We start from the raw sequence: 24,341 nt of genomic DNA, 5'->3' as shown, positions 1-24,341 counted from the left end.
ACACTTTATTGTCAATAATACTAATGCTTCATGATAATAGTGTAAAATGTAAAGGCTGATAGGCGAAGCTACAATCATTAACACTCCCTCTTAGCTAGGGAGGATGATTTCTATACAAATAAACAACACAATGAACAACTGTTACCTCATGGTAACATCAGGAGTATAGTATGCCCAAGAATATCAACCATATGATATTAACCATACTCGTATCTTTTCTTGGTACGCGTAGAGAAGATATCTAACATAGATCCATTATTTAGATGTTACCTAATGGTATCATCAAAGTATGGTATATAGAAGACTATCATCCATAAGATATTCACCATACTTATATTTTCTTTGGTATGTATAGTAGCACCAAGTCTCATGATGCCTACCAAGGAAAAATATGTGTACATGGTGTCTCCAATACCATGTCTCATAGTATACACCATGCCATATCTCAGTGATGTAACTTCAAAGGTTACAAAAGAGATGTGTGATCATGATCTCTAAGGACATCAACTAATTGATATCCATCGTGTTAGCTGGTTTAAATTTTGTTAAGATCGTCACCTTACAATAGTAACCACAAGTAAACTTATTAAGAGTCTGTCACCTCTCAAGAAGTTTTCACAAGATCATGTAATAACTCACATGACATCGACCATGAACAATATCAAAGTGTGGGTCCACCATGAATATTCCCGAAGTGTGGAACAAGGGTTTTTACTTCAAAATTCTCTCTTACAGAGAAGGATGCATTAAACTACTTCTTAGGAAATCACTGATGTTGTGTTTCCCTCTCAGTAAGAGCTCCGATCGATAACTCTGAGCTTGTCTTTAAAAATATACAAACTTCACTTTGGCTGAAGGCTTTGGAAAAAATATTGGATGTCAGATCTTCAATGTACTCTGAATGAATAGCACTCTAGGTATTCATCTACGATTAGGCATTCACATAAAGGCATTTTATTTTACGCATATGGAAGTTCATCTCACGAACCATAGTCCTCTAGTTGCTACATTTCATGATTACTGGAGAATTCATCTCAACATGCCCTACTACCTTTGAATCAATATGATCAAGATCCTCAAAAATCAACTGAAGCATATTCTCTATCCTCATTCATGAAAGAGTAGCTTGATTCATAGTAACATGAGTGAATGTACTAAACTGTGGATTTATCCTCAGGTCTGGCAACATTAGATATTAAGATAATGTGGTTCTTATAAGTACCTGCATCAACCTCCTGACCTCTTCGTCCAAGGTTACCTCTAATGTAATTTTAGGCTCCCTCTTCATATAGAAGCATATTCATAATCTCAATCATCAATGATATCTTGCTTCAAGAGTCTCTAATTATCTGACATGATTCATATGTCGCTGAAGGTTCTAGATCCGAGTCCTCTTTGTAGTTACTATTATAAGATCAAGTCCTAGAGAAAATAGTTATATGGCCATCTTGATATTTTAACAAAATTCCATCACAGTTTGTTCCCTCTCATTAGAAGAGCTCCTTGTCTTGAATTTATTTCATAATACCAGATGTTATCACCCGTAAAAAATGCCGCAACAACATTTGTAATGCACCATCTCTTCCTGGAAGAACATCCCTGGATACAAAGAAAAGGAACAAGTGTATATCAAGGCAAATGGCTCTTACTGTTCATACGCATAAGACAGACTATAACAAGAAAATAAAAGTAATACTCAAAGATAATAAATATTTATTTGCACATCAAAATCCTTGATACAAGTTGCTCTAATGAAGGTCCATATGCATCAAATTAGAATACGCCTCCATATAAGCATTTGTCAAATAGTTTGAGTACATCGTCTATGCTCCCATCTGTCATTATGAAGGTTTCTTAAAAAAACTAAACTTTAATTGTGAAGTAAATGCACTCTCAAATTGTTTGAGAGACATCTCCCCTTTGAATCATCTCCGCTCTAAGTATGGTTCAAAATGAAACTCTTTGTGTCTCTTCTTCGACATCTCCCCCTTGAGAATGGTTCAATTGGGAATGAAACATTAGTTATTATTCCCCCCACAATGTAAAATTCCCACTTATTCCAAATATAATGATTTGTTTTGCAAATCCCATGGTAGAGGTTGTATTGGTATATAGATAGAAATAATCCCATTTCAAACAGTTATGGAAGTTAATTCAGCCGACTCTTCTTTTATTTGATGCTTGTCATAGCATCACCCTTGTTTACTTGTTTCTTCAGTGCATTGACAAATTGCTTGGTTTTATAAATAAATAATAATCAATATTCTCTATTATGCCATTGTAACATCAGAAATATCTTGATATCACACGCATGTTGAATTCTATGCTTCTGTTTTTTTTCTTTTCTTTTTTCTTTCACATTGTGATTCTCAAGATTCCGAGGATAACTTGTCGCGGGTCTCAAGGATTTCAAGCACGTGTTCAATTTTTGTAAGATGTAATTATTTCTAGGTCATTTTGTTAAAGTTTGTAGCTGTGATAGAGATATTTATCTCTTGAAATCTGGATGTTATTACCGTTATTGTCATCTTCAGCTGAAAATGACACTTAAGTTTAATTTGTAATATTAAATATAAATGACGTGTCATTCACATGCATTGAGGCATGAATATTCGAAGAGTTATAATTAATTATAGGAGTTATGAGAATCTCAAGAGACCTTCGGTTATAATCTGAAGAGTCTCTCCTATATATATATATTGCATCAAGCGATAGGATTGTACACTTGAACATTTTCATTATCAATAAAGATATATTTTTGTTGTGTGGCAGGGTTTTTCCCTTCATTCTTGAAGGGTTTTCCTAGGATATTTCTGGTGTTTATTGGTTCAGTTTTGTCTTCTTCTTATTGCTATTTATCTGCATTGATTTCTGGGCTTTAGATTTAACATGGTATCAGAGCCAAGTCAGAGGGTGTTCACATGTGTTAGTAAAAGTAAATCATTCATGAAACATTGGAGAATAGCACTCGGGGGAAGAGTCTAAGCAATGATTTGCATATCTGTGGATTAGTATGCTCGAGAATGGAGTTATAGGACCAAGTCTTGCCTGGCGAAGTTTAAAGGTGGATGAATATTTATTTAGTTAGAGTATCTAAAGTTTGGATATAGAGTTCGAAGTAATGGTGAAAGTACCATAGCCCGTAGTCCTTGTAACAATTGACGCTTGAATATAAAGATAAGTTTTTTTAAAACTTATTATTGAATAAATTAAATGAGTCAGAGTAGATTAGTCGTTCCTAATTGACGCTTGAATATAAAGATAAGTTTTTTTAAAACTTATTATTGAATAAATTAAATGAGTCAGAGTAGATTAGTCGTTCCTAATTTTATCGATTGAAGTATTTGAATATTTCAATTGGAAGGATATCTCTGATCTCCAAACAATATCATCAAATAGACAGGAGCACCAGAAGTTATCAGATGAAGTTATCCTGGTGAAGATCTCAGTGTGCAATTCCTGTTCTCATTTTCGTTGTTCAAGGGGGACATGGATAAGCCTAATGCTTTTCTTGCCCGCTAATATTCGAAAGGTATGTTGAGATCGATGAGGACACATTGCCTTCCATTTGTGTGATCACATATGTCGTGGCCATCTTCCTATTTCACCTCATACGGTGGACTTTTCTTATTTCTGAAGATGTATTGATTTCAAGTATTATTCTGTCTTGATTTCGTTTTTTTTAATGATAAATGATATGTCACTGTGCTCTTGTAATGAGTATGAATGTCATCATAACATCTCTCTTTCTTATTTCTCTCGTAATGTCTGAAGAGAGAGCATGTATAACAATTTTTTTTCTCTTCGTCTGAGGTTTTGCATGGACCGTATGATGTCGAACATCGATGCGTGATTCTAAAGAGAGATTGTGTAAGAGAAGCTCCGGTGTATTAGAGATTTTTTTTTAAAGGATTAATCTTTCATCTATTCAAAAGGCGAAGTCGCTAAATCCAACAAAAGTCAATGGCGGGAATACCAAACAGAGGTCCATGAGTTGGGGTTCTTCCTCCCCTGCATCATAAATTTGGTTGTTGGAAGAGCATCATCGTGATTGTAAGTCATAGCTCGTAGCAACTTCATCAAGATTATCAAGAGGGATGCTTGAGTATGTTCACGTATTTTGAGTTGCAAACGACAATCTTCAAATTGAATACCAAAATCATTTTCTTTTACGATGAATTGCCTACAAGAGCATATATGATCTTTATCTCATTGGCAACATCTTTATCCCGTTAATCATCGTTCTTCTATTTGCGCTCAATATGAAAGACGTTATGATATCGGGAATTTCGTCCGTTTTCTTGAGGTGGCTCTTGGACAGATTCAAGTCTGTTGATTTTAGCGTAACTGTCATGGGGTTTCCCCTATCAGAATTTTTTGATAATATTAATCTTTTTAATGTGAGGAAGGATGATTTAGATTATCTGTCGAAAGATGAAAATAAATTGCAAGTTGGCAGTGTTGATCTTGTAGTCAAGGATATCACTGCCAAGGAATGGAAAGATATTGTGTTGTGCAGTGATCCAACAAACAAATGCATATTCAAGATAAAGTCAGATTGGTTCGCTGTATATAAGAAACAGCAGGTCGCTCTGAAGTTGTAGGAGGTAAATAAAATGGGGACAGATATTGCGTGATTATGAGACAGCCGGAGAAAGATATGGAAATCTACTCTAAGAAATCAAGAGATAAGTTTTCATTTTTAAACATTGATTTTCTAATCCAATCTTAAGTTATATGTAATGGTTGCAAACATTACTTCTAGTGCTATATATGGTTGCATGCATGATCAAGATGATTATTCATCAAATAGATAAGTATTCTGACTTTTATATTTGGGAAGTATGTTTAAATTTTTGATTGCAGGGTGCATCAAGATATGAGTTATAGCTTGAGGGGAGATGTTGAGCTTTTGAGGGAGATTTAAGCATTCAAGGGAAGTTTCTTGCATATTCCTTTGTGATATATGCTTACAGCCTTCAAATTTTAAAATGATCAAATATTGAGGAGTAGTTTATGAGTATTTTTTTGTAAAACTCTGAATTTTCTGACCTCTTATTTTGATCTTTTAAAGGTGTATACTTGAGGAAGCCATTTTTGGCAATGAGAGGACTGTCCTAGCTGAAAGAAGAATCACTCAAATTATTCTTTTAGGATTATAATGGAGTTTGCTGAAGAAATTTATTCAAGAAAATAAATATCTCTTGATGACATGCATGGTGTTTCCTTACGACTCATTTTTGAGCTGTCATTTCACCAGGAATAGTGAATATTCTAATATTGATTCCTATTAGAATTGTCATTAATATCTACTTTCGTTGCAGGAGAAAAGAAATGATTAAGAGGGAGACATTTTAGCTTCAGAGGAAGGCTATATAATTAAGAGGGAGTACTTATGGAATCCCCACCACTCTCATATATGCTTATGATGCTTATAGGATTTGTAAAATTTGACTTAAATGGAACTAAGTCTTATTTTGTTATGCATATTCTTGTGTGAATAAATGAGATTGTAAGATCAGCTATGATAACTCTTTCACTATGTGATAGTGAACATCATGTTGAGAGAGTCCATGATGTCATCACGTTGAGAGATTCCGTGATGGGAGTTAGATGTCATGTTGAGAGATTTCATGACAGTTCATGTTGAGAGAGTCCGTGATAAAAGACTTAGCTGAGTCTTACAAATCTTTTCATGTTGAGTGATTCCATGAATATGATTCATTGTTACAGGTTTTCATGTTGAGTGATTCCATGAATATGATTCATTGTTGCAGGTGTTCATGTTGAGTAACTCCATGAATTATGTTCTGAATTCATATGATCAGAATTTATCATTGACATTTTTTGGTTGTAGCTTTATGTGACTGTTCAGCTAAAGATCTCTCTTGCTAAGAGGGAGTGTTAAAGTTTGTAGCTGTGATAGAGATATTTATCTCTCGAAATTTGGACGTTATTACCGTTATTGTCATCTTCAGCTGAAAATGACACTTAAGTTTAATTTGTAATATTAAATGAAAATGACATGTGTCATTCACATGCATTGAGGCATGAATATTCAAAGAGTTATAATTAATTATAGGAGTTATAAGAATCTCATGAGACCTTCGGTTATAATGTGAAGAGTCTCTCCTAAAGATATATATATCTCATCAAGCGATAGGCATTGTGCACTTGAACATTTTCATTATCAATAAAGATATATTTTTGTTGTGTGGCTGGGTTTTTCCCTTCACTCTCGAAGGGTTTTCCCAGGATATTTCTGGTGTTTATTGGTTTAGTTTTGTCTTCTTAATACTGTTTATCTCCATTGATTTCTGGGCTTTAGATTTAACACATTTAACAATCGTTGGTGCTGTAAGACATTGACAATTAGAATGTATAATACTTGCCACACCATAGGCTATAAGAGGAGCAAAGAATACCACAACCACATTGAAGCTTCATCATCAACATGCGCCAACAAGAATCCATGCCTTGTTCAAATAACTCTCAATCTCAGGAAGACAACCCTGAGTTTGTAATCCCATTGATAGGGATGTAAGCATTAGTTTCATCTGAATGAGGATTGGATCATGATAATCTCCAGGTCCAACACCATCGGGAAACTCAAAACAACATATATGAAGATGCAGATAAGACTTGTAGTAAAGAGTAATATGAGGTGAGACTCACGATGAAGATTAACACAATAGTCCAACTTAGAGTATTGTGACGAAGACTTCAGCTTCAACATCGAAATATCAATATTGTTTTCTCTGCCTTCATTTCCGATAGACTCTCCATAATGTTTGGATGAAATCAGATGGCAATGTTCTCCACAGTGCTGTTAAAATGAATAGACTTTATGCAAATAAATATCTCCAACAAATTTTACAATCTCTACAAGTTGTGATTCATATCCTTATATCCCCCTTGTGTTTAAAACAAGATCAATCTTTAGAAATAGTAGATATGTAATGTCCCCATTTTTGCAGGCATCGGAGCTTGGGAGATTAGCCTATTATTGTAATTCTCGTAGGCTAATTATTGTGGATAGAGGGTCTTTTGAGGTAGTGACTTGGCTTGGGAGAATCTTGTCTTCTCCACAATTGAGTAAGTTACAGGTTGGTTTTCATTTGGCTCAGATCGGACTTTGTTTGGGCTTAGTTTTGTGTACTCACTATTTGTGGTAAGTCAGTTGTTGATTGAGATGAAACCTTTCTATTTTTGGGAAGTGCATTTGGTCACATGGAGAAATAATACGTGTGACTCTTATTTCAGATGGTATATTTAAATGATGAGTATTTTGGGAGTTATTATATTTTTAGTGGCCAAATTATTATAAAATCATTAAATGGCTTATTATAAAGTTATAATTTAACTCTATAATTTCACTTCAGTTGAGGGTTGAGTCATCATGGGAAGGGGCCTTTTTTTTAATTATAGCCTAAGCCAAGTGTTAAATTTAAATGTTATAAAGTTGTGTTGGAGAAGCTTTGTTAGTGAAGTTGCATTTTGGAAACAAAAGGGCATTTTGAGATTATAAATATGAGCTCTTTGTGAGGGAAAAAGCATCCGAATGAATATTATTTTCTTTTGTTGTCTTGGTGACATATTGTGAGGTTCTGCTTTTGTGCCCTTGCTGAAGTATACGGGTTTGAAGTTGATTGTTCTACCATAGCTGAGGTATCGTGGATTTCTGAGAATTGTTTTTGTCTTCCTATTGTTCTTATTGTTTCTGGAAGGCATTAATTATTATCTAGATATCTGACTGAGGGTTTTGGAATTTAGAATATTCTGGACAATCTTTGAAATTGTTTTCCAATTCGTTGCTGCTATATAACAATTGGCAAAGTTCCACATTTGCGGTTACTGTAACTGAGTAGTCTATTTGTGCAAGGAATTGTGCTAAGTCTGAGATTCATCTGAAAGGAGGTAATTGGACGTGATTGCATTTGCATGCTGTGCATTTCTGATCAAAAGTTTGAACTGCATTATTAAGGCTGTTGTTAATACCTGGGAGGCAGTATTTTGGCACTAGATACACTTGCAATCCTTCTCAAGGCTGAGTAGTCAATAACTGGAGGCTGGGCGTGTTCCTTTCGGGCCTGCGATTTTTATTTCTGGGCATGCATATCTATGGTCGCTGCAACTTGGGTGTTTTCCTTGTCTGTACAATACCAGAGTTGGTGCGACTGTTTTTTGGTGGTGTATATACAGCCCAGATCATATCAGTTGAACAGAGATAGACATTTCTTCAAAGCTGCAAATCAGGAGTATAAGTTTAGCAAATTCAGAATTAACTGGGCGGCTTTAATTGTGCATTTGTGCACCATTTCCTTCTATCATGGCGTCACCATTTCATGCAATCTGGCATGACTTTGCTTGGAGTTGTATCTGCTCGAGAATTTGATTTGTAAAATAATAAATAACTGAAGATTGTCTTGTCAGCCCATTTGATTTGCTATTTCAAAGGTTGGCATCATTGGCTAAATATTAGTTTACCATGAGATTAGTTTTAAATATCTGCAAATGAATTCAGAGATTGACTGTGATAAGGAATTCAGTATTGTGGCATAGAAAATGGTTTGCAATTCCTTCCTTGCAATTTGATCATAAAACTATCCAGAAAATTTCTAGACTTTTAAATTGGCTGAGCACTTTCCCAGTGTTTGATTAAATGCCAAATATCTGATTGGTAAAGGAAATTAATGCTTGTCTAAGCCATAACCAACCAAGGTTAGTACAAGATATTATTTGAAGCAAGATGTCCTTATTCACAAAAAGATGAAGTATTTCCTAGTTGACTATATTGTTTCCCATTCACGACAGTGTATTGCCCCGTATACTATTCTTTGTTGTCGGTAGAAATTGTGTATCAGCCGACGGGTCCTTTCGGGAAGGAAATTGTGTATCAGCCGATGGGTCCCTTCGGAAAGGTTTTTGTTATGTAGCGACAGGTTGTATGTGGCCGACGGACTCCTTCGGGAAAGTATTTATAACCCCTTCGGGAAGCATTGTATTCATCAGATCTTATCATTCAAGCATAATGTAATGTTCTGGCATATGCGAATAATAATAAGAAGAGTTTTGCTGTTCGTGTTCGTGTTCATTATCTGTGTGCAATTCTTAATTAACCTATGCAGTAAACATTTGGCGCCGTTGCCCGATGGACTTGGTACGCAGGCAGACGGATATGAATTAAATGCCGAATCAGTTGAACAAAGATAAGAATAAGCTGAAGGAAAAAGATGACATATGCGTCGCGCAGGAAAATTTAATTTTGGCACAGCAGACAGAGCGTCGAAGGAGATTTCAGAAGATTGCCGACAGAAACAGGTGTGCGGAAGGATTGTTGAAGGAGACTCGGCAATGGCTTGAGTTGGTGGAAGAAGCAAGGGAGGAGTTTCTGAACCTGCATACGCCACGGGAAGAGAATCCTGATGGAAGGAGATCGACTCACACGGCTCGGAGTGCCGAGGGAGCACGAGCGTGGAGTGACCTCTTCGTCTGAGATATAATTCCGGAACGAACAACTTCGGTTGACGAACCCTCTTCTTCACCAAACAGAACGGAAGTCGAAAGCAGCGCGGGTGTTGCAAACAGCGCGAGTGTTGAAAACAATGCGGAAGCCGAAAATAGCGTGGACGTCGAAAATAGCACGGGTGTAAAAACAGTGCGGGTGTGCGGAATAGCGCGGGTGTGCAGAACAGCGCGGGTGTTCAAAACAGTGCGGGAGCTCAGAACAGCGCGGGTGCTCAAAACAACGCGGGCGTGCAAAACAATGCAGGAACACAACAAAACCTTCAACATACAGTGATAATGGCAAGTCCGAAGGAAAAGTTGCCTAAATTTGATGGTGATGAAGCAGCTGATCCCATTTGACATTGTAAAACATGTGAAACAATCTGGAGGGCAAATGGCATAACAGATACAAACGAATGGATCCGACAATTTTCTGCTACCCTACGGGGTGTTGCGATTGATTGGTTTACTAATACTAATCCACAAAAGTTAAACAGTTGGGATAACATTAAGAAGGAGTTCATCGCAGAATTTCAACTCCTGCGCGACGATAATGAAATTGTAGCGGAGATATTCAATACCAAACAAAAGAAGAATGAAACAGTACGGGTCTTCGCCAGGAGGTTGAAGGACTTAATCAGTAAAATGGAGAATAAGCCGGTAGATGGGCTCCAGAAAAGATGGTTCATGGAAGGCCTTCACCCGAAGCTGCGAAAGAAGATGAAGATCGTGCCACCATCAACATACATTGAAGCGTACAATCGGGCAATGAACCTTGAAAGTGACTAGAAGACAAAGAAGAAGAAGAAGAATAGCTCGTCCGATTCAGATGATGATGCATCCTCAGGAGAAGACAACAGCGATGATGAGGGAAGCAACAAGAAGGTCCGTGCCCTCCAGAAGGACATGATTCGGATGATGAAGGAGTTCAAGAACATGAACAAGGAGACTAAGGGCAATGACCTATGGTGCACGGAGTGCAAGAAAGAAGGCCATACGAAGGGATCTTGCCCGAAAGATCAATTTTGTGAGATTTGCCAGATTCTAGGACACTCGGTAAAGGAATGTCCTTTCAACCTGAAATCAAGAATACCACAGCAAGTGTTCCTCACGCAGGAGGCATCCCCGTCAGGAGGGAACGGGAATATCAGTACGAAAGGTGCCACATCGGGCAGATACAGAAACAACCGGCACGGTCAAAACAACAACAATAGCAGCAACAACAATATAGGTGGAAGGAGTCAAATTCAGTATGATGCGAATGGTCGGCCGATAGTTCAATGCCGCACATGCAATCTGTGGGGTCACTTTACCCGAGAGTGCACAACGGTGAACACACCGAAGTTGTTATGCAGATGGTGTGGACCTGGCGATCATGACGATGCTAAGTGCCCGAAGTCTGGAGTAAACTTGATTACTGTTGGGATGGATGAGGAAGAAGTCCTGGCAATCACTCGGAAGCAGGCAAAGCTATACCCCGATCCGACGGAGGAAAAGAAGAGACTGGAGGAAGCACGGGTAGAGATCCAGAGAGCAACGTAGATAGAAACGACACACCTGAAGGACACGCCGAGTACCTCTGTGCGGAACTGCGCAGAATAGAACATTGTACGACAAATATTGCAAGCCGAGATACCCGTCAAGATAAGTGATCTGTTGCTCACTATGCCTCAGCTCCGATCGGCACTCACAAACATCGTTCCCGCTGCTCAACTACCAAGAGAACATGGAAGGAAGCAAAGTGGAGCAAGTACAGTGGACAAAAAGGAGAAGGAAAGTGGCGCAAGTGCAGAAGATCCGATGCTGTTAGCTCTTTCATCCAGACGCTATCCGGTGGTTGTTGAAATGGGCATTCTCGGGACTGTGCTAACGAACACGATCGTGGACGGAGGGTCTGGTGTCAATGTGCTGCTAGAGGATACCTGAAAAAAGTTGGGATAGCCAACATTGTGGCCACCTACCTTCCAGTTGTTAACAGCCGATCAACATGGAATCAAGCCATTGAGAGTACTCACAGCGCAACCAGTGACGATTGGAACACAACTGTTCCTATTGGACTTTGTCGTGATCCCATTGAAGCAAAGAGGATATGATGCCATTCTGGGCCGGGGGTGGCTGATACAAGCCAAGGCAAAACACGATTGGAAGAAAAGTACTTTATCACTTGAAAGCAAAGGCCGGAAGTATGTCATCGATCTACACACTCAGATGGTTGGAGAAGAAGCTCTGTTGTCAGATTCTGAAGGAGAAGATGATGAGAAGAGGCAGAGTATGGAACCCCATCAAGAGGGAGTCCTACGATTGGAAGGAGATGACGATCTGGATTCAGTAAATGGTCTTTACCATTGGCAGATAGAGGATTATGAGCTCTTTCCAACTTGTAATATACTAAGGATCGACGAAGGTAAGAAAGAAGAAGGAAATGAATGTCCGAAGGAACACAGAGAAGCCGAAGGAGGAAATGAATGTCCGAAGGAACACAGAGAAGCCGAAGGAGGAAATGAATATCCAAAGGAACATAGAGAAGCCGACGGAAGAAATGAATGTCTGAAGGAACATGGACAAGCCAAAGGAGGAAATGAATGTTCGAAGCAACACAGAGAAGCCGAAGAAGGAAACGTGGGTATGATTGAAGCTGAAGGACAAAACATAGAGTACGAACCCAAAAGAAGGAAAGATTCTATTGTACGACTGCGCAGGAAGAAAGTATTACGTCGAACCACAGATATAGCAGAAAGGTACCGGCAGCAAGGAAGACACACGATATGGTCTGCACAGGCAACAAAGAGGAAGGGTTCAATAAAAGTTGTAGCAGTACAGAGTGAATGTGTTATTGACGGACAGAAGGGGCAGCTGACGGAGTCCATGGTAGCGAGCTTCGGGAACAAACTGGGCGATATGGAGATGACACAGAACAGGCGTAACAGGTTTCAACTCGGACAGTGGGTGTTGAAGTACGACGACCGGAATGAGATCAGACCAGGCAAGTTCAAAGTTAAGTGGGTTGGGCCGTATCAAATCCGGGAAGTAGGGGACAATGGAGCAATAAAATTATGGACTTTGGATGGATAGGAAGTGCCTCAGGCGGTGAATGGCTCGAAGCTGAAGGTATACCACGGCCGGAAGACTTCTGCGTCAGAGAATGGCCTTCGGGCGACCCCTTCATCGTTGCAGACTGACGATGCTGACAGTTGAAGGGAAAACTGACTTTGCTATTGAAAAAAAATAATAATAATAAATTTAAAAAAAAAAAAAAAAGAATGAAAAAAAGTACAGTACGGATTTTGTCTGCTCACCGTATGGTTTTCACTTGGTTTTTGAGTTGTACGGTTTTTCAGTTGGGAGTTTCTGTACGGTTTGAAATTAAACTTTGAAGCACCGTACGGATTTTAACCTGCTCATCGTACAGAGTTTGGAGGAAGAGTACGGTTTTGCATATTGAAAAGTCTGAGATGTACAGTTTTGTCCTGTACGGATTTCCAGCAAGTGTACGGTTTTCTTTTGTGTACGGATTTCAATATTTGAAGACATTGTACGGTTTTCAAGAGTTGCATATTGTAACATCAATTTGAGACCACCGTACGTTTTTTAAAAAATAGCCTGGAAAGTGTACGGATTTTAGGCAGTACAGAATTCATCATTCGTATGGTGTACGAATTTTGAGAGGAGCTAAAGTGAAGACAATGTACGGATTTTTGAGCTTTGAACAGTACGGGTTTTAATGTATAATGCACAGATTTTATAACAATGATGCACTGTACGGATTTCCATCATTCCTGCCGTACGGATTCAGAGAGGGAATTTTCCTTCTAACTTCTTCAGAGTACGGATTTTCAATCTCCTCTTGCGTGTACAGATTGTGAAAATCATTTCAAGGGTTGCAATTCACCATACGTGTTTGAAAGAATTCTCCACTGTACGGATTTTCAGTATAATATGGTGTACGGGTTTTGCATAAATGATAAATATGGCGTACGACTTCTACCTGTTATTTCATTCAGACTTTGGAGGACGTTATAGGATATTGCATAAGGAAGGAGTCAATACAGTGGCAGTATGTATGGTGTAGCTGTACATTGGTAGCACAGAAGAGTGAGAAGAGGTTTTCTAAAAAAAAAAAAAAAAACGATGACAGATTCAAGTTGTTCGGAATGAGTAGCAGATGATGCCACAGGGAAGGGGAAGCATCAGCGATTGCCAGAAAGAGTTTAGAATCGGCAGAGAATAACAGAAATGGTGTGTTCTGTGCAGTTTTGTGTGGGTTCTGGAGTGTTAATCAGGGAGGGCACCTGCCCCTCGACCCCGCCGGGGGCGTTGCCCCCTGGACCCCCAGTCGTTGCGGATATCAGTCGTGGGAGTCTGACTAGTTGAGAAGACTTAGAGCTGTTGCAAGCATGGAGTGTCTATGTACCAGAGGCATTGAGAGTAGGTGTTGGCCGTGAGGCTGTCTTGGTGGATGCGTAGAGAGCTCGGGAGGAGCTGATCATCCAGTTGGAGGCAGTGTAGTGACACTTGGTTCAGTGTACTCGGAATTGGAAGGCAGAAAGTGGCACAGGTGGCTATCAGGGTCAGATGTCAGATTGCCTAAGGTGACAGTGTTGAAGACCAGTTAGTTAGTCAATGTATTTTGGTTGTTGATTTGTCTCAGAGATTTTGTAATAGTCGTTAGGAGATGACTTTTCTTTTTGGGGGGGATGATGTTGTCGGTAGAAATTGTGTATCAGCCGACGGGTCCCTTTGGGAAAGAAATTGTGTATCAGCTGACGGGTCCCTTCGGAAAGGTTCTTGTTATGTAGCTGACGGGTCTCTTCGGAAAGGTTTTTGTTATGTAGCGACATGTATGTGGTCGATGGACTCCTTCGGGAAAGTATTTATAATCCCTTCGGGAAGCATTGTATTCATCAGATCTTATCATTCAAGCATAATGTAATGTTTTGGCATATGCGAATAATAATAAGAAGAGTTCTGCTGTTCATGTTCGTGTTCATTATCTGTGTGCAATTCTTAATTAACCTATGCAGTAAACATTCTTTTTCCTTGTAAATCTCAACAATGAAAGGGCACAGAATATGTTGTCAATATTGATAAAGACAACTCCCAAGCATAGCAATAACATTCGTTAACACTAAGCAAATATTTTAATCTACCGGCTATTGAAATTCTGTCTCAATCTTCAACCTGAAATTTGATTATACATAGAACGAGCTCACGGCACTCAAACATTTGTATGCGCTCTGGTAGAAACTTGTTCAAGAGGATTACATTCTGACCGTCACAAATGAAGATAACACAAATGGAGAAAGAAGGACTGATGATATCCATGGATGGGAGACTTTGGAAATGGTTGAAAAAGCTCCTTCAACCACCGATCCATGTATCTGTAATGTTCCCTCTTCTAGTCTAAGGAATGAATGCTGAAACGTGCAACAAATGTTACTGCAATATAGAAAATGTATATTAAAATCCAAAACATGTTAGAAAGATTGAACTTATAAAAAATCAATCTAACCCACCCTTACTAATCCCTCCTAATCCCTCGAAAGGGACTCTTCTCAAATCACCTAACCCTCTAATGAGAATACTTCTTGATTAGGCAATCATCATTTAAAGAGCACCCTTCCTAAGGCCTCTTGGGATCTCTGATAGTTCTCTTTACAACACTACTCTTGTTCCAGGCCATCGTTGTTTTTCCTCTTTCCTCGACTGATCTGCCTGACCGCTCTTGACATGGCCGACCTCTGACATAGCCGACCCCTACCATTTGTAGCTTTAGCTTCTTGCTCCACTAAACAATATTCCCCTATAATTTTATGGGCGGCTGGACAATAAAGACCAAGGAGTTGCGGTTCCCGCTTGGCCCTAATGCCTATACTTCTCTTCCCTCTCCCAATTCCAAAGGCCGATGGGATGAGGGCTTTTCCCTACTCTCCCCCCATCCAGTTTATGCACCACGTCTGCACCAACGCTCCCCTTTTCTTGCTGACTCATTCGACCGCCCGCCCCGTAGCTGACCAACCATATAAATAGTTGAGGGGCGCTAGTGGGTGGGGGTAGGGATATTATGGGGTGGGAATAACTGGGGATGGTGACAGTGAATTCGAAACTGCAGAGGGATCCATCATATCATTGGCGGGCTCTCTTCACGCTGATGTATAATCAGATCGGAGAGTTCTATCCCGGATGAGGATGGCCGCCCATTATAGAGTAGGGGATAGACGGCTCTCTCTCTAGAATCCTGTGAGCCCCTCCCTTCTAACTAGAGAAAGCTATCGAGTCCTCCCCCCACTGCACCGGTCCTTCTCGCCCCACCCAAAAGAATAGAAAAGAGGGGGGCGAGTCTCGGCTCATTTTGTTTGCCCCAGGTGGGGTGTTCTATACATATTAACAGTCGGGTGGCCATCATTCAACAAATCATCCATTTCGACTCGGGACCATGGTTGCTGGAGAATTAATTAAACAATAAACAATCTCGACCCACCTCCCTACTATTCTAAAGGGCTAAATAAATGACCGAAGTGTAATGGGCACCCTTGGATGTCCCAAAAAACTAAACCAATTTGCTGAAAGGAATTTTGTCAAACAGTTTGCATGCGACCTCTTATTTCTCCGTTTAATGTTTTAAACCCCTTATAACTCCGAAAATCAAACGTTTATTTGTTTGTTGTGTTTTGTGCATGGAATTGGTATCATATAACATAAACAAGAAATAAACTACAATAATATGCAAAGTGGAAATGAACTGCTGCTAATAAAATGTTATTTTTAGAATTCATAAAACCAAATACATGACAGATTTAACAACTCACTAATTACTTCAGCAGTATTGACATAATACTCCAGCCCATGCTTTCGAACTTGCTGCTACAATACTTTGTCCTTCAATCAGTCCACTACCTTCGTAATACCATTCCCTCAAAGCGGCATAAGCGTCGGACAAGTAGTGAAGAAGATATGAGCAAAATACCAAATCTGCCTGTAGTCGGAAATGCAACTAAACTGCCTGATAATGAAGTCAATAACAAAGAATTCCAAAGGCCAAACCCCAAGGGAATGACGTCTAGAATGTTACAAGAGAGGATAGACGTCCTCAAATGCCAAGAACGGAGCTGCAACTCACACACCAATTTCTTCTCATATTCAACCTGCCTAATGAAGCCACAAATGCTTCCTTTTATTCTATTTCCAAGGGTCCGCTCAACTCATATGGGCAATGTGAGATAAAAGATGTGTAATATATAAAACATATATTAAAATACCCCTTATGTCTCCCTTGGGTACACATCACCATAAAATAAATATTAAAGTAACACTTTAATATTTTACAATTAAATTAGACGTTACTTTAATAAAACTTCAGGCATTAAAATGTATTAGCAATCGGACTCCGAATAATGCGAGTGATAGCTCATCGGAAAGCTCTCACCGAGGAGTATAGAGTCCAATCACCAAAATTGACCTGCACTGTGTCCTGCCGACTTACTAAAAATAGTAAGTATGCCTGAAACTGAGTAAAACAACTTCGTTTTGGCCCAAACTGGAAACGACTAGGCCAAAACATTCCAGGATCCCATTAAACCCTTCGTTAGCCCTCGGGACCATGTAGAACAAGGCTAACAAACACACACTTGGTCAACTGCTAAAATGGGAACATTACACGAAGGGACGATAGGGCATTTATGACGATGCAGAAGGCCCTAAACCAACCATGTTACATTTAGAGTAAGCGTAAACTAGTCCCTACCTAGCACCTTCCTCCCCCCCTATGTAACATGAGTGACCTGGTTGTTCATGTGGGCCCCAACTATTCTAAGGTAGCCGAGTGAAGTCTGCATACAGATAGCGTTATCTAGCCGGGCCCTATAGCCCCATAGAATAGTAGGGGCTAGAGTAACCCCTTTAGAATAGTAGGGCCCTTTAGAATAGTAGGGATGTGTTTAGGGAGAATAGTAGGGGGGGTTGGGGTTAATAATAGTTGGGGGTGTCAAGGAAAGGTAGGCTTTGAATCGACTCCACTGCTGTCCACCCCGCTACTTATACCCTTTATAGGTTCGATTCCTTGGGCTTCACCGATAGAGCTTGTTTAGGTAGAAGCAGCACCAGTTTGCATTCAGACCCAACAGTTTTTGATCCGCCACCTCTAGCTTCGTTTCCTAGCCCTCTAGCTCTTCATTCAGAGAAAAGCAATAGCTCCGGGTATAGGTTCTCTAGCTCGGTCAGCTTTGCATAGCTCATCCCAGTGCTATAATTCCCCATGAACCATTGGCCCGGCAGGTTCATCCTGGTTTGCCCCTACTATTCTAAAGGGGAATCCAATCCCCACCCGCCTTAGCCTTAGCCTTAGAAGTAGGGGGGGCTCGCTAGCTCCGCTCCTGTCAGCTTTATTGGGGTGGTCTCTGCATGCAGTGAACGCATCCCTCCCTGCTTTTGCACGCACGTGAATGAATCAATGGATCAGTCTATTGTTGCTGGCGGGGTGGGCCCCTACCATTCTAAGGTGGTTGGCGGATATCCCATGCTTCCGGGTAGCCATAGCCTATTGATTGGATTAATGGATCATTCCGATGCATAGGTTGGTTCATGAACGGGTGAATCCGTATAGTTGAGAGTTGGGGTTTACCCTTGCCCCCAACAATAATCTGTTTGGGGGCACGTCGGGGGGGGGGGAGGGGTGGCCCTACCATTCTATAGGGACTAACCGAGCCTAAAGAAACTACAAGGTGGCTGGCGCCACTCATACGAACGAAGTGAGGATGAGGTATAACCTTATAATAGTAGGGCATAGAATGCCGGCGTAGCTTGTTTCTCCCCATTCTTGCACTTGGATGGAAATGAATCGAAACAGATCTATCACAGAAGACCGGGCTCATGCCTATAGAATGGTAGGGAAAGGTACTTGTTCTCCCTATATATATATATAAGGTGGCCCCTACTATTCTATGGCATGAGGAGATAGTTGAGATGGTTAGGCCCCTCCTTGGTAAAGGGGACCTACCCATAGAATTGTAGGGGGGGGCGGGCCCATATAGGTATAGGGCCGGCTATATAGAAGAGAAATAGGAAGCTTTTGAAGGGCCCAGGGGCAACCTCTGCATGCATCCTACCTTTCCTATTATTGTTGGGCCGGCCCCCCTATCTATACTCTACTCTATATGGGGTGGGGGCACTCCCCCGTTTCGGTCATTTATGCTCAACCGGTGCAACAGAGATAGGTATAAAGGGCAATTCATAGGGGGTTCTCTGCATGCATCGGGCCGAGGGCCCTATCTAATAGAATAGAACATAGATAGGGGGGACTCGATTGTCATCAATCGAGGGGAGTCGCTCGAACAACCAGAAAGAATCAGGATGCTCCCTCTTTCTCAAAACTGTATCTTGTTTATCCTTTCCTTCTCTTAATCCATCCACCAACCGGCCTGTCTCGTTCCTTTAACCCCCAACTATGCCCATTATAGAGTAGGCACCCTAAACTAGTTCCTTTACCCCTAAACTAGTTCCATTGAAATGGCTAACCCGTCTTGTTCCAACTGGCTAACCTTTCACCCTGCACCATCGGCTAGGGAGAGAAAGAGAACAAGTCCCAACTCTATATACGGAATATTCCGGTCCACTTGAGAGAACTTCGTAATGTAGTGTTCCCTACAATTCTATGGGGGTCTATGTTTCAAGATCAACATATAGAAGCTACAACATAGCCATTTCAAGGAGTGATGCAGAGCCAAGAGCAAAGGTATCAGAGTTAGAGCCAGTTCTATAGCCGGTTGTTTACCCAGTGCCAGTCCCTACTTCCCTTCGTCCGGCAGAGGCAACTTCAAAAGCAACCTCGGTGATAGATCCATCTCGTGATCCTGTGGGCAACTACTACTATAGTTGTCCTTCACTGCTATAGATATTGCCCTATATTGTTATATCATCGGCGGGGGCGGTGCATGCAGAGGTTGAATAATCTGCCTACTTAATGAACTCATTAAAACCGTAAAGGTTTATTAATGGCAGAGGTTTCTTATATCTAGGGATTCTAGTGGAGGAGATGCCATTTGCCTAGAGGCCCCGGGGTGGGAGGAGGAGACTAAGGGCCCTACTATTCAGCATGGGCCGGGAGGGATCAGGAAGGTAATAAATAGAGTTGCCCCTACTATTCTATGGCCCTACTATTATAAGGAGACCACCCCAGCCTGACTGAACTATTGGGTGGGTTAGCACCGTGTGTGGGGTTGGGTGGGGGGCTAAAGGGCCACCTTGGCCCCTGGCCCCTGGCCCCTTATAAGCCGTAGGGGGTAGGGAGGTTGCTATCTGACGGCCCCTTCCCCTTCCCTGAGCCAATAGGCCGGAGGTATGCATGCAGGGGTAGGGGCCCCTAAAATAGATTATTGTAGGGTGGGTGCCCTACTTACTATTTGAATGGCGCCCAGGCCGGAAACCCACTAGCCGGAAAGGGAATGTCGAGTTGGGGTGTTCATGCATGAGGCCCCCCTACTATTTTATGGTTCGGCTAAAGGGGTTCGTTCCCTTGCAGTGGTGCAAATGCAGGATGAAGGTTCGTGGGAGGAGATAGCGCGGAGATAGGCAGAAAGATGAGATGGTGGTGGCCGGAAGAAGGCATTCCTTTCAATTGGTTCGCTTGCTAACAACTGCTTGCCTTACCTTATAATAGTAGGGGTAGGGCCCCCCCAACTAGAATTGGAGGAGGGAAAGGTGGCAGATCAAATCGTCGAATCATTGGACAGACCGCCTTATCTTCCCCTTGGGTCGTTTCCCCATCCATCAACCTCTTGTTCAATCCAACATCCTTTTGGCCCCTACAATTCTATGGCCCCAGCTAGGGAATCCCCTGCATACCCCCTATTGTGACCCAACAATAGAATAATAGGCATACGTAACATTGATCCCATCCGATGGTCAGACACTAGGTTAGGCAAGGCATGTTACCTAGAGAATCCCCCAACAATAATCTTCGGCTGGGCCCCCCTACCCCTACTATTTGAAGTGGAAGCGCTGGTTCGCGAGGGCCCTAACAACAATATGAACCCAGCGATAGATAGAACCTTCCTACTATCCACCCTGCATACCCAACTATTCTTTTCTCAGAGGTGGTCAATGCTCTACCCTGGGTCAATAAACATATATCTTAAGCTGCTGGGACAAGTGAGATAGGCAGATTCTATACGTAACATAGAAAAATGTGGACTGTTGGGTCCCCATAGAATAGTAGGCACAGTCATGTCTGCGATCCCTTTCAAATAGTAGGGGGTTCAATGGAGAGATGGTCTATTAGGGGTGGGGCCTATAATTTATTTTTATGGGTCGGTTTGCCAGTCATATGAACCAGATGAATGATCGATGTTAGGTGGGCCCCTTTATGGCGGGGAATGGATGTTGGGTCCCCATAGAATAGTAGGCACAGTCATAGGAGCCAGACAAATGTGTAACATCGGGTGGTAGAGCAGACCAACAAGAGAGCGGGTGAAAGGCAGTTTTCAAAGGCAATCAAGCTGGCTTCCATTAATTAGGAAGGCAACCAATGCCATCTTTAACGTAATACATTGTGGGGGATAACTAATCTAAAGGGGGGTGAGAATGGGCCCCTCAAAAAGGAATTTCGGGTTCCAACCTGGTATGCCAAATTCTATACGGAACATGCCCACCCCACTAGGATAGGGCCCCCTACTCTTTATAGGCTATCATGACTGGTCCTGCATGTGAATGCACAGGGTGGCCCCTACTATTCCCCCTAAACAGATTATTCCCTACTATTATATGCAGGATGGGTGCCCTACCAACCAACTCGGTATGCCAGATTCCCTATAGAATGGTCGGGTAACATCCCTACCCCGCCCTCTATAGCAGCCCTCTGCATGCATGCCTGCATGCACTGGCGAATTGGTCACCTGGGCCATAGTAGTTTGCATTACCGGGACCCTGGCACTATCTCCTCCCACGCGGGCATGTTACGTATAGACACAGGGTGGATTTGATGGGTAGCTAGATTCCAAAGTCTATACGTAACATGCCCAAGAACCGGGTGGGGGGGAGATAGAGTTGTTGGTGGGAGGTCACGACCCATAGAATAATCTGGAATAATAGAATAGTAGGGCTGATCCAACAGCAACAAAGATAGCAGGGGCAAAGGTAGCAGCGGTTGACCTCGGCCATAGAACCGCCAGTAGCATATAGAGGGGTAGATCAAGGTAAAGATCCTGCAACGGAGGCATCGGTATCACCAGCAGCAGAGCATGGAGCAGAGAAGGCATCAGCGTCTGAGCTACTACCTCGTAACATGCCCCATAGCCCCCTGCACCGTAACTTTCACGTCCCTACGACAGACCCCTTGCATTTGGCATAAACACAAGAAAATCAATTTCCTGGCCTACCTTCATGAATGGTCCATAAATTTTAGGGTAGGGGCTCCATCCTGAACCGCCTTCTACTAGCCGGCCGAACACCGCTTATAGAAGAGTAGGGCGAATGAAGGCCCCCTACCATTCTATGGGCACCGACTCAACATTGGGCTTTGGATGGGAGTCAGTCCCGACCTACCTTTGCACCAATAGTTGGAGCCAAGAAAGGGTTCCACAGCATACTTAATGAACGAGGGAGCTGAACAATCCCCCCTATGGGCGGCCCTACAATTCTATGGGAGGAGCCGCCTAGCGGCCCATATAATAGTAGGGCACCTCCAATTAGCATCGATTAGGTAGGTTTACTGGGGCCCGCCAACTAATCTACTTCCCAACTATAGCAAAGTTGGGGGGCTCGATGGAGAGAATGAAGCCCTATAGAATTTTAAGGGCCCTACAGGGAACAAGGATGGAAGGAAGCTTGTCGAGGAGCTCATCGAAGAGCCCCTGGCGAATAGTAGAGTTCACAGAGAACAAGGATGGAAGCCCAGGACTACAAACAACTGTACCATCCTCTCGGCCATAGAATTGTTCACGCATAGGGAATAATAGAATAGTAGGGTGGGGGTGAGGGTTAGGCGGTTGGGCTATCTATCCAATTAGCCGGGCTATTCTATGGGCCTATTCTCTATTCGTTTCTCAGCTTGTCCTCCCATCCTATCTATAGCCTATAGAAACAATGGGCATCCATTTTATGTTCTCTTGACTGGCCTAACCACTATAAAGGATGGGGGTTCTCTGGTCCGAGTGAGCGTCAATCCTTTCTCTCAACAGGGGGTGGTAGGGTAGGCCCTCCTCCTAGCGGGGGTGAAGCCCTGGATGGTCCAGTTGCCCTCTACTCTATAGTTTTTAGATATGCGTGAATGCATGCAGGTGCAGGGCCTTATTTTAGTTAAATCCTTTTGTGGGGGGGGGGGGGGGGGGGGGGGGCTCCCTATTAGAATTCCCACCCGGGTGGTAGGCAGGCAAAGTGCTATTGACCGTCCCTCGGAACGAACTGGGAACCCTATGATTCCCACTCGTGGCGCCCCTTTGGTGCGTGTGTGCAGAGGAAGATTAGTTGCTGGGGTGCCTAAGGTGGGTGGGCCCCTATCCACCCACGCGGTCCCCAAGTTCTGCCTATTGTTTCTTTAGGCTCCGGCTATCCACCCACCCTTTAGAAGAGAACCCTTACCCTATCAAAATAGTAGGGGTAGGGGCCCGGACTAGAGGATATAGTAGGGGCCCCTCGCATAGAAAAAAGAGGGGATTACAATAGTAGGGGGCCCCCCATATCAGAAAAGTTGAGCCCTACTTGGCCATATCCCATATCTTGGGGATGGGGATGGATAGTGTCTCTCCAATGATTGAAAACATAGGCAAATCGCCCTATATTGTAAAGGAATGGATGGGACTCTGCTCCGAATATTAGTTCGTGATGCTAGATTAGGGACTGACGTAGGGGAGGCGGCCCCTAAAATAGATTCTTCATGGAGCCTTTTTGCAAGTTATCGAATAAATCCCGCATGTAGGCCCCTACTATTGCCCATTTTTCTATATAATTGCAGGTGGGAGGACATGCCGAGGTTGCCCCCCAACTACCAAACCCGGGTGGGAGGGGATATAGTTGGGTGGGTGGCCCCCCTGCCATGTTTCAGCCTGCTTCCCGGGTTGGGTGGGGATTCTAGTGGTGGGTGGGAGGCTATAGGTTGCTAGTAGGCTAATGCCATTAAGTGGGTGGCAATATAACCCCCCGCCCATCCCCCCACCCAACTATAATTCCCGTTACCCATCCCCGGGAATCTTAGTTCAGCGGAGTTAGATTAGCCCTACTATTCTAAAGGGCCGGTGTAGTGGGAGGCCCCTACTATTCTAAGGAGGCCGGTCATTAATCAAAGTGCACGAGCCCCATCCCTATAATTAAGCCGGGTTGCCCTGGGCATAGAATAGTAGGCTCTAGTTGACTCGATCGAAACAATAAATGGGCGTGTTCAATGAATACTAATTGATAAGAGTCTTCGATTCTGGTAAGATGGCTAACTCACTACAACTGTTTCCCAATACCGATTCTAACAAGTGCCAGTATTCTCTAAGTAATATCCATCCAATACCATTATATAAAAGGGGCCCCATCTTTCGGTACGTCGATTTCCTAGTAGTGTGGTTAGTTTGGGAATGCCTACAATTCTATGGGGGGTCACAACAATAATCTACCTCTGCATGCATGCACTGAAGGGGACCCCATGTCCACGATCATTTTGATCCCTGCCATCAATGGCCCAAACCTAGCCTCCCACGGGTCACTTTTGATTGACCCCATGCCCGCGATCCCCTTCCCTGGACCTTTAAATAGTAGGGGGCCGGGCCGTCATTGACTTGAGAGCTCTCCATCCTCCGCTCCATTCTAGCCAGCGCAACCAAACAATATAATAGGCCTGCAGGGGCAATCGTGATAGCCTT

The 24,341-nt window shown here is 42.3% G+C and overlaps 2 protein-coding genes across 3 annotated transcripts in view; both read left to right on the top strand.

Moving 5' to 3' along the window:
• LOC149573102 (Rhodanese/Cell cycle control phosphatase superfamily protein) overlaps window positions 1-24,341 on the top strand; it is a 155,148-nt gene that overhangs the window by 41,669 nt on the left and 89,138 nt on the right. The gene's annotated exons all lie outside the window — the stretch shown is intronic.
• LOC149573103 (uncharacterized) lies at window positions 10,374-14,052 on the top strand. Its single transcript, XM_089812115.1, has 2 exons — window positions 10,374-12,375; window positions 12,435-14,052. Exons 1-2 carry the CDS (start codon window positions 11,716-11,718, stop codon window positions 12,477-12,479), a joined length of 705 nt encoding a protein of 234 aa, XP_089668241.1. The 5' UTR covers window positions 10,374-11,715; the 3' UTR covers window positions 12,480-14,052.

The sequence above is a fragment of the Cupressus sempervirens genome, chromosome 2 (genome assembly GCF_028749045.1).
Source record: "Cupressus sempervirens isolate cs-2001-9-10 chromosome 2, ASM2874904v1, whole genome shotgun sequence".
NCBI lineage: Eukaryota > Viridiplantae > Streptophyta > Pinopsida > Cupressales > Cupressaceae > Cupressus > Cupressus sempervirens.
The sequence above is the reverse complement of the archived record's forward strand: the minus strand, read 5'-3'. Positions and strand labels throughout refer to the sequence as shown.

Coding starts and splice junctions, on each gene's coding strand:
- LOC149573103 (XM_089812115.1), top strand. CDS start 11,716: ATGGTTGGAGAAGAAGCTCTGTTGTCAGATTCTGAAGGAGAAGATGAT. Junction 12,376..12,434: donor GGCAGCTGACGGAGTCCATG/GTAGCGAGCTTC, acceptor CAGGCGTAACAG/GTTTCAACTCGGACAGTGGG.